This window comes from Lutra lutra, chromosome 12 (genome assembly GCF_902655055.1).
Source record: "Lutra lutra chromosome 12, mLutLut1.2, whole genome shotgun sequence".
NCBI lineage: Eukaryota > Metazoa > Chordata > Mammalia > Carnivora > Mustelidae > Lutra > Lutra lutra.
Window position 1 is genome coordinate 62359803 of NC_062289.1, and position 16778 is coordinate 62376580.

Sequence of the window (16778 nt, forward strand, 5' to 3'; positions counted from 1 at the left end):
GTTATGTAGAGAGTGTCTTTGTCCACTGGTCCCCACAGGTGTTTGTGTATCTAGGCTGGGGAGTAGGGAAGGGAGATGGTTTTCAGACTATTGGTTTTGTGTTGTATCTCTGCAGGGCTATTTGTTGTGATGTGTTTTTAAAGGCAGGGACTCAGTTTCCTCTTGCCCTCTTGGCTCTGCCAGAACTGAGCCCACTGATTTTTAAAGTTCCAGGTGATATGCCCCAGTGATTGAAAGAACTTGTGAAATTTAACCCCTTTGTTTTTCAAAGTTAGATGTCATGGGGTTTTGTAAGGTGCCTGATGTGAGGGTCTGTTTCTCTCCTGTCTCTGCACTCTTGGTGTCCCTCCCTTTTGAAGACTCTCCCATGGGTTCATTTAGCTCCTGACTGTGTCTCTGCCCTTCCTGTCCTCTTTGATGTGGCCTCTTCTCTGCATTTAGCTGTGGAATGTTTGTTCTGGCAGTCTTTGGGTCCTTTTCTGGGTTATTCATACTTATGTGGGTGGTATCTTGTTGTATCCGTATAACGAGGTAAGCTTAGGGACCCCCTACTTTTTCTTCTTCCTCAGAAGTCTTTATCAGCCTTTTTGATTAAATATTATTTGTAGTTCAATCAGTACTTTAAAACATTTCCTTTTTCCCCCCCACTTTACCAATAGATGATGATATTGATGATGAAGAGTTTTATGATGAACATTTGGAGGCTTACTTTGAACAACTGGCTATTCCAGGAATGATATATGAAGACCTAGAACAGGAACATCCAGAAAAAGATTTTAAGTTACCAACAAGTGATCCATGTCAGGTATGTTCTAGTCTTATGGTTTTTCATAAATTTGACTTTAGAAAACTATTACTGGCCTCATTAGATATTACCATAAAATGTAAGCTTTTGGTTTTCTTTGGTGATGAGATGATACCTTATGATCAGAAATACCTTGTGATGAGAAATACCTTGCCCATCCTTTCTTGCTGCTTCTTACTTTTCCTTCCTCTGCAGAAAAATTGAAGAATATCACAGTGAACATGTGTATGCCCCTCATCCATTTTAACCAGTTGTTAACATTTGGCCATCTTTATGTTTGTTTTTTTTTGTCCTTCCATGGGTACTTTTAAGAGGAATCTGGATATTTTTGACAAGTCACCCTAGTACTTTGACATTTTCTCCTGTGTATGAAGATATTTTCCTGCATAATTTCAATTCTGTTATCTAACTTTGATACAGTAAAGGAAATGAATATACAGTCCATATTTACATTTACCCAATTGTCTCCAAAATGTCCTTTTATTGTTTTTGATCTAGGATTTAATCAAGGGTTACAGGTACTTCTGGTTGTCCTATCTCTTCAGTATTTCACTTTGGAGTAGTTCTTCCATATCATTAAAGTTTTTGTAAAATGAACCATAAGCTAATTATATCTGATTGCTTTTTCTCCCTCCTGATTAGATTAAGGATTTTGGCAAGAAGTCCAAGTAAGCATGTTTATCATGAACAGGTTAAGATTAAACAGTAAGGATGTGTGCTTCTCCTTGAATCACATCAGGAGACGTAGAAGTGTGTTGGTCCCATTGTTGGTGATGTTGTGTTTGATAATCTTGGTTAATGTGGTGTTGGCTAGATGTCTCCTTTGTGTAGGTGCCTTTCTTTTCTTCTTTGTTATAAGTATTCTGAGGAATGATGCATTGAGGCCATGTGAACTTCCTATTCCCCAAGAACCTTTCACAAACTGGATTTAGTATCATTGCTGAGGCCTCCTAGAAACAAGTATTCCCATGGTGATTATAAAGGTGATGTTTCCTTTATGTTTCCATCCTTCTGTCAAGAAGTCATTCTCTGCTTCTCATGTTTTTCCCCCTAAAAACGTTGGTTTTAATTAAAAAAATTAATACAGCTAAGATATTTTCTCAACAGGCAAATGAAAATGGTAGCTATAAATCTCAATCAGCAGGTAACAGCTCTCTGATTTCCCATGGCTCACACTCTTCAGGAAATTCTGAAACATCCCACAGAGAGTCTGAAATAGGCCACGTTGTTTGTCTGCCTGGGACCAGTACGTATTGAAATATGACCCCATTGTTCTTTTTTTTTTTTTAAAGATATTATTTTATTATTATTTTTTATTATGTTAAGCTAGCCACCGTATGTACAGTACATCATAGGTTTTGATGCAGTGTTCAGTAATTCATTAGTTGTGTATAATACCAATGCTCATCATAACACGTGCCCTTCTTAATACCATTGTTCTTAAATTCTGTTTGACTTTGCCTTTTCTCCAAAGAATTCATTTCTGTGGTATAGTGTAACCTATATTAACTGTTGAATTCCTTCAAACTTTTCAAAAGAATATTATTAGAAAAACTATAATGTATATTCTTACATCACTTATTACAAATGAGTATGTTTTATTCAAACATTTGAGAATTAAAAATGAATTCTGTGTAGTCACAGTTTGTCATATTTCCTGTTGTCTCTTACTGATGGTTACCTTTTCTTGTATGCTAATTGCTATATTTGTCATATGATTGTTAATTACTAGATTTACATAAAATAATTTGAATAGCAAGAAGCAGTTACTAGATTACTGAGACTTTGACGTTGCTCTATTAAATTTTTTTCTTGTATTTCAGGTAATTTTATAGATAATGGAGATAGTAGAAGGCATGTAGATGGTGTATTATCATTTTCTTCTAGTACTCAGAGAACTGAACAGGAGCAAGAAAGGGCAGACAGTTTGAAGGGTATTGTCCCACATCGTGGCAGAGTAAGTTTATATACATTTTCTTCAAATTTTCTCTGAAAAGGATGAAAAGCCTTTTGAATTGTATCAGTTTTTTTTTTTTTCCAAAAAAAATTTGATATCTGGAAAACAGAAAAAATATTAAGTTTCCCTATTGATAATGTTTTATGTGTGTGTTGGTATGTATCTTTGAGATCACTAAGATTATATTAAATATATAATTATGTACATTTTTCTTAATTTTAAAGATTTTTGACTTGCATTTAGATTATTAATTTGAAAAGTTCTTCAGCTTGGTACCAAAACATTAAATAAAAAAGCAAACTGTTTGTCTTTAACCTTGCTCAAGCATGTTTGTTTTCAGTTTCTTTTTTTTTTTTTTTAAAGGTTTTTTATTTATTTATTTGACCGAGAGAGAGAGAGAGAGAGAGAGAGAGATACACATCACAAGTAGGCAGAGAGGCAGGCAGAGGGGGAGGGGGGAAGCAGGCTCTCTGCTGAGCAGAAAGCTGATGTAGGGCTCCATCCCAGGACCCTGAGATCATGACATGAGCTGAAGGCAGAGGCCCAACCCACTGAGCCACCTAGGCGCACCTTGTTTTCTGTTTCTTAATAGCAACCCATTACTCCTACACTTGAAACTTAGTAGTCATTTCTGACTCTTACTAATTCTTTGTCCCCTTTTTAAAAGTAATGTATACCTCAAGATTGTATGATGATTTTTAATTTAGAGGGAGTGTGTGTGTTGGTATATATAGAGACAGTTACTTATCCTCATAGTAATCCTTTGAGTGATTAAGGCAGTAAGTGGTGATGGGATTGTCATTTTAAAGGTAATAGCTCAGAAAACCTAATTTCTCTCAGTGTGTTCTCAGGACTGTGTCTTAAGTTTATTGTTTCCTGTTTATTTCCTTTACCACTACTCAAGTTGAAGATGCTTACTACCTCATGTCTGATTTATTGTGCCGTTCCATTATATTTGTCAACACCAGGTTAATCTTGTTACAATGGGTTTTAATGTATATAATGCATATAAGTATTTTCTATGCCTCAGTGTTTCAAATTAATATAATCTGACCCCATATTAATCTGTTTTTCTCTTATATGTGTCTTCTACAAATCCCTGTTCCTGTTTTGTTTTCTCCCTTTTTTCCCTAATCCTGATTATGATCATCTTTCCAATCTTTCATGAAGCCTTGGTTACTTTTCAGTAACTCTAGATTACATTTATTTTTCTAAATTCTTACTACAGTGATTGTATTCCACAGTATAGTACTTTTTTTAATACAGGAATATTTTACTTATCCAGAAGTTGCCTAGTCAGCAGCTTCAAGAATTTCTTAGTCGTCCAAAGAGCCAGTTATGTACAAATACAGTAGAGCCCCTTGCCTCAGACAACCAGAACTAGTGTTCAGAGTCAATTGGTTTATCCTTCTAGGACAATGCTGTGGGCGCTTGGTCATATGTTTAGTCATCTGATGGTTTAGAGTTATAATTCTAATACATCTAGTTTAATAGTCCAGCCCTCAGCTGATTAGGGGGAGCCAATGAGAAAAGGGAGACTGCATCTATTAATCTTGATTTTGTCAAAATGTGGTAGTTGATAAATTTTATAAATCTGTCTATCCATGGCCATTTAATTTTAGGCTAAGGACTTTGTTCTGTTATAATAATTATTTTTCTAATTAGCAGTTGTCATTAAAAAACAGTAGTGTTAATATTGTTGAATATCGCAAATTGCTTGGCATCTTGGTCAGGCCATTTTAATGGAAAGAATCATTGGTAACATCTTGGTGATAGGTGTGGTGCTTGGTATTGTAGGTCATGCAAAGGTCATCTTCCTTCAGGAAACATAGTAGGAAAGTAAAAGAATTACTTGGATAACTGTAAAATAAGGCAGAATCCTTTCTATTGAATCTCATCATGCTTACTGAAGGAAGTCCCCAAGTTCTGATTGATTTACATTCTTAAAAGCTTTTTGGAGTTTTGAGGTCTAAGTGAAAACATAATTTCTGATGATTCATTTCTAGTCCATTTTCTAAAAAAGAATTTATTCGTAAGATAACCAGGTTCTGGGGGCGCCTGGGTGGCTCAGTGGGTTAAGCCGCTGCCTTCGGCTCAGGTCATGATCTCGGGGTCCTGGGATCGAGTCCCACATCAGGCTCTCTGCTCAGCAAGAAGCCTGCTTCCCTCTCTCTCTCTCTCTGCCTTCCTCTCCGTCTGCTTGTGATCTCTCTCTGTCAAAAAAAGAAAAAAAAAAAAAAAAAAAAGATAACCATGTTCTGGAGGAGCATTCAGAGGGTATGACTGCAAAGCCCTGATGCCTTCAGCTGTGGTTGGAGGAGGGCATCAAGTGTGGAAGGATGGTAGGAGTGGCCTCTGGCTGCTGATGTTCCAGACACTGTGGAATGAGCACTTGCATTAAAGCTTTGTTGTTTAGATGGGGGGAAATTCCTACCTGTGGGTCAACCATAAAGTATGTTACATTATTTCATGAGATATCTTACTTTTCCCATATCATAAGGTCATGTGGTTTGTGTTACCATGAGGTGACAGTTTTCTGTTCTCTTTTTGGGCAGATTAGCAGCCCATTTTCCTTAATGCCATCTAAGGAACTCAGAAGCTACTAATTTTGAGTTCCCCAAATTTAACTACTAATAGTCTACTATTGACTGGAAAGCTTACTGATAACATAAATAGTGATAAGTATTTTGTATGTTATACATGTTATGTACTGTATTTTTACAATAAAGTAAGCTAAAGAAAAGAAACTTATTAAGGGAATTGTAAGAGAAATTCATTGGTATTATTAGAAATACTGTAGTGTGTACTGCTTGCATTACTTATTACAGCCATAATTTCTTTCCCTTTTTCTGTCTTCTGTGTTTTGCAGAAAGTGCTCTTGGTCCCCAATGTGTTGATGATATTCCATAGGTTCCTTAGAGTCTGTTCATTTTTTCTGAAGCTTTGTAATTTCAGTTGTCCTATCTTCAGGTTTGCTGTATCTTTATCCTGCTTGTGCACATCTGTTTTCAAGCCCCTCTAGTGAATTTTTCACTTCAGTTATTGTACCTTTCAGTGTCAGAATTTCCGTTTGGCTCTTTTAAAAAATTATCTCTTTATTGTTATGCATATTGTGCATTGATCATTTTCTTGTTTGTCCACATCTTCCTTTAGCTCTTTGAGCATCTTTAAGATATTGGTTTTCAAAGTCTTGGCATAGTAAGTCTGATATACAGGTTTCCTCTTGTATGTGCTCTGATGACTTACTTTTTTCCTTTGAATGGATCGTGCTTTCTTGTTTCTTTGTATGCCTTGTGATTTTTTTGTTGTTGCAAACTGGACATTTGAATCTTATGTGATAACAACTCTAGAAATCACATTCTCCCTTTTCTCTAGGGTTTGCTCTTTGTTTAACTTTTATAGAGTATGTCTGTGCAGGGATGAGCATATGGTGAAAGTTAAGGTTTTACAGGTCCTTTCTGAGACTGTACTTTTTCCTGGGCATGTAGAGCAGCTCTCTTAATTTTCTCTGTACATGGTTGTTTTTGATATTTAAAGAAATAGGAGTGACTCCTTTCAGTATGGTGATCACTTCAGCTGGTAGGGGTTGAATCACTGGTGACCAGCCTCCTGGTCTGGTGCCTGTAGCTCTGCAGTCAGAAGCAGCAGTCTGCAGTCAGAAGACAGAAACCTGGTAATTGGGAGGCAAAATCCTTATTGCTTCTCTGGCTCCAGCAAACCATGTTAAAAAGAGGGATTGCCCTCCCCACATTGTCTGCCTTAGGGTTTAGGATGAGTAGCCATGATCATTCTGAAGCCTGAGTGACTGAGTGACCTACTTATTTGTAGCTTACCAGCCAACCTTTTCTCTGGTAGCCGTAACTGTTCAAATAGAGTCCAGAGTTCCAAAATAGCTACTTCAGAAGTGTTTGCCCCAGTATAGTACAACGCTTGTCTAGGAGAAAAGACAGATTCCTGGTGCTTTCTCCTCTGCCATCTTTTCTGATACTACTTCTTGTTAACTTTACTTTTTATTTCTAACTTTATAGGCTTACAAAGTTTGGTCTGGAAAATCTAATCCTTCTAAATATTTTGGGTAAAACTGTATATTTCTATATGTGTTTCATGGACATAAGAAAAATGAAAAATGTGCTTTTTTGAAAAATATTTAGTTTTTAGAAGCTATTAGACTATTTAGTGCATTATTCAATTTCTCTATGATCACTTTTATTTTTAAGATTATTTATTTATCTTAGAGAGCATGTGTGTTTGTGCACATAGGGGGCAGGGTAGAGGGAGGGAAAGAATCTTGAAGCAGACTTCCTGCTGAGTGTGGAGGTGGTTGTGGGGCTTGATCCCACCACCTGACCTGACCATGACCTGAGCTGAAACCAAGAGTTGACCACTTAACCGACTGAGCCACCCAAGTGCCCCATGTGATCACTTTTATTTATCTGTACTAGATGTATCAGTCCAGAAAAGATAAGTCAAAGTCTCCCAATTTAAAAAAAAAAGATTTTATTTATTTATTTGACACAGAGAGAGAGAGAGAGTGAGAGAGGGAATACAAATAGGGGGTGTAGAAGAGGGAGAAACAGGCTTTCTGCTGGGCAGGAAGCCTGATGCGGGGCTCCATCCGAGGACCCTGGGATCACGACGGAGCCGAAGGCAGATGCTTAACGACTGAGCCAACCAAGTGCCCCCAAAGTCTCCCAATTTTTTTTTTTTTAAGATTTTATTTATTTATTTGACAGAAATCACAAGTAGGCAGAGAAGCAGGCAGAGAGAGAGGAGGAAGCAGGCTCCCTGCTGAGCAGAAAGCCCGATGCGGGGCTCGAACCCAGGACCTGGGATCATGACCTGAGCCGAAGGCAGCAGCTTAACCCACTGAGCCACCCAGGTGCCCCGAGTCTCCCAATTTTAATTGTATTTTTTTACCAAGTTATTTTTGCACCTCCAATTTTTTTCTTAATGTACTTCTCTGCTATGTTTAGTCCATATAAGATTATAGATTTATAACTTTAGTGATAAGAGTACCTTATTAGTAACAACACCCTTTTTTTTATCCTGTTCAGTGCTTCTAACCTTAAATTTTCCTTTGTATGTTAGTATTAATACCCTTGCTTTTCCTGTATTTTGTGTATACTTGTTATCTTCTTTTCCATCCCATTTACATTTTTCTTTATCATTTGTTTAGAGGGTTTCTAATAAATAGCATGCAGCTAGGTTTTTTTTTTTTTTTTTTTTTAAAGATTTTATTTCAGAGTGTGTGCATATATGTGCAAGCAGGGGAGAGGGAGAAGGAGCGGGACGAGCAGATTCTACATTGAGCACGGAGCCTGATGTGGGTGGGCCTCAGTCTCATGACCCTGAGATCACGACCTGAGCCGAAATCGAGTTGGATACTCAACTGACTGAGCCACCCAGGTGCCCCTAAGTTTTGCTTTTTAATGTAATCTGGTAGTCTGTTTTTTTTTTTTTTTTTAAGATTTTATTTATTTATTTGACAGAGATCACAAGTAGACAGAGAGGCAGGCAGAGAGAGAGAGAGAGAGAGGGAAGCAGGCTCCCCGCTGAGCAGAGAGCCCGATGTGGGACTCGATCCCAGGACCCTGAGATCATGACCTGAGCCGAAGGCAGCGGCCCAACCCACTGAGCCACCCAGGCGCCCCTGGTAGTCTGTTTTTTGATGAAGTAAATCCTTTAATACTCAGTTTAATGATTAATATTCTTGGTTTTATTTTTTTATGTACTTCATTTAATATTTACATTATTTTTATCATTTTCAAAATTTTTATTGTACTATTTATCCCTGCTCTCTCCTTTCCCCCCATTTTTCCTCCTTAAGCATTTGGAATTTCTTTGATTTTTCATTAATATAAGATACACATTTTTCCTATTTTAACACTTTCTTTTTTAAGATTTTATTTATTTATTTGACAGAGAGAGATCACAAGTAGGCAGAGAGGCAGGCAGAGAGAGAGAGGAAAGCAGGCTCCCCGCTGAGCAGAGAGCCCAACGTGGGGCTCGATCCCAGGACCATGGGATCATGATCTGAGCCGAAGGCAGAGGCCCAACCCACTGAGCCACCCAGGCGCCCAATATTTTAACACTTCTGAAATCAATATGTGTCTTATAGTTACTGATATGCTGTAGTTTTATGTTCTCTTTCTTAGTGGCACATACAGTAATGGCAATCTTAAAATCAGAGTTTAGATTCTATGAAGGATGCTGTTTTTTCATATTTTGGCGGGCATCTCTTCCTTAGTTCATTCTCAGCCATATTGTTCAGTCATTATTTGAGATGACATCAGCATGTTCCCATCAGGGCGTTTTGTTGCCTCTTTGTTTCTTTTAGATGCCAATAAGATGGGACTTTCAAAGAATTTCCTTATCTCCTTTTGAAACCCCACCTCCTAAGAAAACTTGGGGTTGCTTTTACTTTTTCCTTTACCTCACATTTCCTAACTCAAGTTTTGCTGGGAAAGTTACACTGTCAAAATATAAACAAAAACCCATTTTATGTTTAGGTTTAAAAATTGTCAAAGAAGCCGCATTTGTCTTTGCTTTATTCATTATTATTAGATCAGAGCAAGGGGGACTCTTCTGTTCTGGAGGGAACCCCAACTCAGGAGCAGGTCATCTACGAAATGGTTTAGCACCAGCTTTCCCACCAACAGTGCAACAATGTGGGTTTGACAGGATGGTTTGAGGCCCCATGTCACTGCCTTATCATTTAACCTGGGCAGGATTCTGACATAGAGGCTTTCAGTCATAATCCCACAGATGCTAGCTTTGCCCCATTGGTTCCTCAGCCCAACACATAAAGGGTTCAGATGCATTTCATCAGATAGTGCAGTGTTTCTGGAGACTATCACTTGGCTGTATTCTTTATTCATGACTATTTTAAGTAGTTTGAGAAGATAGCTAGTTTCCAACATTCTGGCTTTTCTTTTTTTCTTTATTTTTAAATTGAAGTACAGTAGACATACAAGATTAAATTGATTTCAGGTGTACAACATAGTGATTTGACAATTATATATGTCATGATATGCTCACCTTGATAAGTAGTTACCGTCTGTCATCATACAAAGTTATTATGGTATTATTAACTGTATTCCCTATGCATTACTTTTTATCCCTCTTCCTTTTTTTATAACTGGAAGTCTGTATCTCTTAAGCCCCTTCATGTGTCTTATCTGTCATCCCTTTACCCTCTTCCCCTCTGACAACTGCCAGTTTGTTCTCTGTATTTATGAGTCTGTTTCTGTTTTGTTCATTTGGTTAGTTTTTTAGATTCCACAAAGAAGTGAAATCATATTTGTCTTTGTCTGACTTATTTTACTTAGCACAGTGCCCTCTAGGTCCATCCATATTGTCACAAATGGCCATATCTTTCTTTTCCACAGCTGAGTATTATTCTGTGTGTTTGTGCTTATGTGTGTGTATGTAAGGGTGTACACCACACCTTCATTATCCATTCATCTATTGATGGACACTTGAGTTGTTTCCATCTCTTCGGCTATTGTAAATAATGCTGTAATAAACCTGGAGGGTGCATTTATTCTTTTTAATTAGTATTTTCATTTTTTTGGTATAAATACCCAGCAGTGGGATAACTGGATCATATGGTTTTCTTTTTTTAAATTTTCTTTTAAGGATTTTATTTGTTTGAGGAAGAGAGAGGCAGGCAGAGCTATAAGCAGAGGGAGACGCAGGCTTCTCCTGAGCTGAGAATCCAAAACGGGGCTCTGATCCCAGTACCCTGGGATCATGACCTGAACTGAAGGCAGATGCTTAAGTGACTGAGTCCCCTAGGCATTCCTGTTTTTTATTTTTTTGAGGAACTTTCATACATTTTCCATAGAGGCCGCACCGGTTTACATTCCCACCCAATAGTGCACAAATGTTCCCTTTTTTCCATATCCTCACCAACACTTGTTTCTTGTGTTTTTTATTTTAGCCATTCTGACAGGTATGAGGTGGTATCTCATTGTGGTTTTGAGTTGCATTTCCCTGATGATGATAGATGTTGAGCATCTTTTCATGTGTCTTTTGGCCATCTGTAGGTGTTATTTGGGGAAATGTCTGTTCAAGTCTTCTTCCCATTTTTTAATTGGATGGTTTGAGATTTTTTTACTGTTGAGTTTTATGAGTTCTTTATGTATTTTGGATATTAACCCCTTATTGGACATATGACTTATTTATACCTTCACTTACTCAGTAGATTCCTTTTTCATTTTGTTGATGGTTTCCTTCACTGTGCAAAAGCCATTTAGTTTCATGTAGTCCCCATTGTTTACTTTTTCTTTTGTTTACTTTGCCTGAGGATACAGTTGTGGGAGAATATTGCTAAGGCTGAAGTCTAAAAGATTATGGCTTATGTTTTCTTCTAGGAGTCTTATGGTTTCAGGACTTATATTTAGGACTTTAATTCATTTTGAGTTTATTTTTCTATATGGTGAAAGAAAGTGGTCCAGTTTCATTCTTCTGCATGTAGCCGTCTAGTGTTTCTAACACTGCTTACTGGAAAGATTGTTTTTCACTATTGTATATTCTTGCCTCTTCTGCCATTGATTAATTGACTGTGTAAGTGTGGGTTATTTCTGGACTTTCTATTCTGTCCCATTGATCTCTGTGTCTGTTTTGTGTCAGTACCATAACTTTGTTTTTTTACGATTTTATTTGTAAGTATTCTCGATACCTAATGTGGGGCTTGAACTCACAACCCCGAGATCAAAGATTGCATGCTCTACCTATTGAGACAACCAGGTACCCCATAACTGTTTTGATTACTATTGCTTTATAGTATAGGGTGAAATTTGGGATGGTGATACCTCCAGCTTTGTTCTTTCTCAAGATTGCTTTGGCCATATGGAGTCTTTGTGATTTCAAACAAATTTTAGGATTGTTTGTTCTAGTTCTGTGAAAAACATTATTGGTATTTTAATAGGTCTTGCATTTAATCTGTGGATTGTTTTGGGTAGTATGGAAATTTTAACAGTATTTCCCAATCCATGAACATGGTTTTATCTTTCCATTTATTTGGGTCTTCAGTTTCTTTCATTAGTGTCTTATAGTTTTCAAAGTATAGATTTTTACCTCCTTGATTAAATTTATTCCTAGGTATTTTATTCTTTTTGATATTTAAATAGGATTTTTAAAAAATTCTCTTTTTGCTACTTCATTATTAGCTTCAGAAAACAACAGATTTCTGTATATTAATTTTGTATCCTGCAACTTTACTCAGATTATTTATTTTATAGTTTTTTTGGTGGGATCTTAGGGTTTTTTATCTGTAGCATTATGTCATGTGCAAATAGTGACAGTTTTGGTCCTTTTTAAAATTTGGATGCTTTTTATTTCATTTCTTGTCTTATTGCTGGGCTAGGACTTCCAAAACTATGTTGAATAAAAGTGGTAAGAGTGGACATCCTTGTCTTTTTCCTGATCTTAGAGGAAAAGCTTTCACCTTTCACCATCGAGTATGATTTTAGTTAGGGTGTGTCATACATAGCCTTTATTATGTTGAGGGGTTTCCTCTAAAACCACTTTTGGTCTTTTGTCATGAATAGATATTGAATTATGTCAAATATTTTTTCCTGTGTCTATTGAGATGATCATATGATTTTTAGCCTTCGTTTTGGTAATTATGTTGATTGATGTATGGATATTGAACCATCCTTGTATACCTGGAATAAATCCCACCTGATCATAGAATGATCCTTTTAATGTGTTGTTGAATTTGGTTTGCTAATATTTTAGGGGATTTTGTATCTATGTTTATGAGGGATATGGGTGTATAATTTTGGTGTCAGATTAATGTTGGTCTTGTAGAATGAATTTGGAAGCATTCTATTTTTTTGAAACAGTTTAGGAAGAATAGGTGTTAACTCTTCTTTAAGTGTTTGGTAGAAATCACCAGTGAAGCCATCTGGTTCTGGATTTTTGTTTTTTGGTAGTTTTTTGATTACTGATTAATTTGTTAGTAGTAATCAGTCTATTTAGATTTTCTGTTTCTTCCTGATTCAGTCTTGGAAGATTGTATGTTTCTAGAAATTAATTCATTTCTCCCAGGTTGTCCAATTTGTTGGATTATAATATTTCATAGTATTCTATTCTTATAATCCTTTGTATTTCTGTGGTGGTTGTAACTTTTCTTCTTTCATTTCTAATATTATTTATTTGAGTTCTCTATCTTGATAAAGTCTCTCTGAAGTCTTGTCAGTTTTATCTTTTCAGAGAACCAACTCTTGGTTTCATTCATCTTATCCATTCTTTTTTTAATCTCCATTTCACTCTGGTTCTTTTTAATCTTTGCTAGTATTCTATATGAAAAATAGTTATCTGTTTTTAAATGGTATGACTTTGTCTTTTTTTTCTGTTGGAATACTCATATTTTAACTACTGTTTTTATAAGCTTTCTGAGTTAAGGAGATATTTTGATTCTTACACATTTTATTTATTTATTTACTTATTTGGCTCAAACAATAGAAATTTATTTTCTTACACTTCTAGAAAAGTCAGAGATTGAGGTTTCAGCAGAGTTGTTTTCTCCTTGTGCTTCTTTCTCTGCCTTATAGATGGCATTTTTTTCCTTGTGTCTTCAGATGGCATTCCCTCTCTCAGTCCTTATGCATTTTAGGCTTTAATGTTTGCATTTGTTTCCTAGGGCTGCCAGAACAAACTACCAACATATGGTAGCCTACAACAATAGAAATTTACTCTCACAGCTCCAGAGGCCAACAGATGTAAATCAAGGTATTAGAAGGGCTAATTAAGCTCCCTCAAAGGCTCCTTTCTTGCCTCTGATAGCTCCTGGTTTTCCTTAGCTTGTGGCACTATCTGAATATTTGCCTCCATGTTCACATGGTCTTTTTCTCAGTGTCTCTGTGTCCTGGTAAATCTTTTTTTCTCTTATAAGGACATTGCTCTTTGGGTTAAAGGCTCATTAAAAATCCAGGATGGTTTTATTTCATGATCCTTAATTACATCTGCAAGGACCCCGTTTCCAGATAAGATCACAATTTATGGGACCTGGGGTTAAGACTGGGAAATTTTGGGGGTGCCTGGTGGCTCAGTGGGTTAAAGCCTCTGCCTTCAGCCAGGTCATGATCCCAGGGTGCTGGGATGGAACCCCGCATCGGGCTGTCTGCTCTTCAGGGAGCCTGCTTCCTACTCTCTCTGCCTGCCTCTCTGCCTGCTTATGATCTCTGTCTGTCAAATAAATAAATAAAACCTTAAAAAAGAAAGACTGGGAAATTTTTAACTCACAAGAGTGTTATTCATAGATGTTATCTACTAAAGAGTATAAGGTTATTCACCTGTATTTTCTCTTGGCACTTGCTTTTGAATGTTTAAGCCATCTGGGATTTATTTTGATGTAAGGTAGGATGGATGTAAGCTTATTTTCTGTATAACATTATTGGGAGATTACTCATTTAATAAGTGTTGGCACTAGGATTTAAACCTATGACTTTTTTTCAAAGTCAGCATCTTTTCCTTTATGTAGAACTATCTGCTTTTAGTATTTTAACTTTAAAGAACTTTGCCTGTAAGACTGTTTTTGTCATCATACATCTTGTAACAGGAAAGACGACTCTTAACATGCTTTATGGGGACTTGAAATTATGATGGTAGCTGAATGTCTTGAAGAGTTTTCTAGGCACTTGGGCCCTTTTTCAGCAGTTGTTATTCTAGGAAAGAATAAGAAATGCCAGTTAGGAAAGTATGTTAGGAGAGCATGGTTTTGAGGTGCTGGCTTAATTTGCCATGTCTGATGCAGTTGTTTCGGGACATCTCATGGGTGTCTGTAGTATATGCTGTTTTACTCCTGTTAAATGGTATTTTGTTCCCCCTCCCAAATTTGTATTGAAATTCTAGTTACCATATAGAGCAATGTTGGTCTCAGGAGTAGAATGCAGTGATTCATCACTTAATATAACACCCAATGCACATCATAACAAGTGCCCTTCTTAATGCCCACCACCCATTTAGCCCATCCCCCACCCACCTCCCTCCTGCAACCCTGTTTTTTTCTCTATTGTTAAGAAGATCTTATGTTTTGCTCCCCCTCCGCTGCCACTCTTTTTCCCTATTCTCATATGTTCATCTGTTTTGTTTCCTAAATTCCACATATGAGTGAAATCATATGGTATTTGTCTTTCTCTGACTTATTTCACTTAGCATAATGCACTGTAGCTTCATGCACATCATTACAAATGGCAAAATTTTATTCTTTTAATGGCTGAATAATATTCCTCTATGTGGGGGCCCCTGGGTGTCTCAGTGGGTTAAGCCTCTGCCTTCAGCTCAGGTCATGATCTCAGGGTCCTGGGATCAAGCCCCGCATCGGGCTCTCTGCTCAGCAGGGAGCCTGCTTCTCCCTCCCTCTCTGCCTGCCTCTCTGCCTACTTGTGATCCTTCTCTCTCTGTCAAATAAATAAATAAAATCTTAAAAAAAAATAAATTCCTCTGTGTGTGTGTGTGTGTGTGTGTGTGTGTGTGTGTAAAAATAATGTATGTACCACATCTTCTTTATCCATTTACCAGTTGATGGACGCTTGAGCTCTTTCCATAGTTTGGCTATTGTTGGTAATGCTGCTATAAACATGTACCCCCTTTTAATCTGTATTTTTGTGTGCTTTGGGTAAATATGTAGTAGTCTAATTGCTGGGTTGTAGGGTGGTTCTATTTTTAATTTTTTTTCTTCAAAGATTTTATTTATTTTGAGAGAAGCAGTGAGTGGGGTAGGGGGTATGGGCAGAGGTAAGGGTAAGAAGAATCTCAAGCAGACGCCATGCTGAGCATGGAGCCTGATGTGGGGCTCAGACCCACAACTGTGAGATGATGACCTGAGCCTAAGTCAAGAGTCGGGCTTAACTGACTGAGCCATCCAAGTGCCCCTCTATTTTTAATTTTTTGAGGAACCTCCATACTGTTTTCCAGAGTGGTTGCATCCATTTGCATTCCCACCAACAGTGTAAGTGTTCCCCTTTCTCCGCATCCTCGCCAACATCTGTTGTCTCCTGTGTTGTTCATTTTAGCCGTTCTGACAGGTGTGAGGTGGTAGCTTATCTTGGTTTTGATTTGTATTTCCCAGATGATGAGTGATTTTGAGCATCTTTTCATGTGCCTGTTAGCCATCTGGATGCCTTCTTTAGAAAAAGTTTATTCATGTCTCCTACCCATTTCTTAACTGGATTATTTGGTTTTTGGGTGTTGAGTTTGTTCAGTTCTTTATAGATTTGGGATACTAGCCCTTTATCCAATATGTCATTTGCAAATATCTTCTCCCATTCTGTAGGTTGCCTTTTAGTTTTGTTGATTGTTTCCTTCCCTGTACAGAGCTTTCTATCTTGGTGAAGTCCCAGTAGTTCATTTTTGCTTTTGTTTCCCTTGCCTCAGGCAACGTGTCTAGTGAGAAGTTGCTACAGCTGAGGTCGGAGATGTTCCTGCCTATGTTCTCCTCTAGGACTTTGATGGTTTCCTGTCTCACGTTTAGGTCTTTCATCCATCTTGAATTTATTTTTGTGTGTGGTGTAAGAAAATGGCCCAGTTTCATTCTTCTGCGTGTTGCTGTCCAGTTTTCCTAACACCCTTTGTTGAAGAGACTGTCTTTTTCCATTGGATATTCTTTCCTGTTTTGTAGAAGATTAGTTCACTATATAGTTGTGGGTCCATTTCTGGGTTTTCTGTTCTATTCCATTGAACTGTGTGTCTGTTTTTGTGCCAGTACCATACTGTCTTGATGACTACAGCTTTGTAATATAGTTTGAAGTCTGGAATTGTGATGCCTCCAGCTTTTCTTTTCTTTTTCAGGATCGCTTTGTCTACTTGGGGTCCTTTGTGGTTCCATATAAGTTTTAGGATTGTTTGTTCTAACTCTGTGAAAATTGCTGATGATATTTTTCATAGGGAATTCATTGAGTGTATAGATTGCATTGGGTAGTATAGACATTTTAACAATGTTTGTTCTTTCAACCCATGAGCCTGGAATGCTTTTCCATTTCTTTGTGTCCTCTTCAATGTCTTTTA

General features: G+C 37.2%; 1 protein-coding gene across 6 annotated transcripts in view; it reads left to right on the plus strand.

Annotated features, from left to right (window-relative positions):
• CEP192 (centrosomal protein 192) overlaps positions 1-16778 on the plus strand; it is a 135270-nt gene that overhangs the window by 35904 nt on the left and 82588 nt on the right. For all 6 annotated transcript variants that reach the window (XM_047698551.1, XM_047698552.1, XM_047698553.1 and 3 more), the window contains 3 exons: positions 660-805; positions 1913-2051; positions 2629-2762. In XM_047698551.1, coding sequence (XP_047554507.1) covers positions 660-805; positions 1913-2051; positions 2629-2762 — 419 coding nt within the window. The remainder of the gene's footprint in view (positions 1-659; positions 806-1912; positions 2052-2628; positions 2763-16778) is intronic.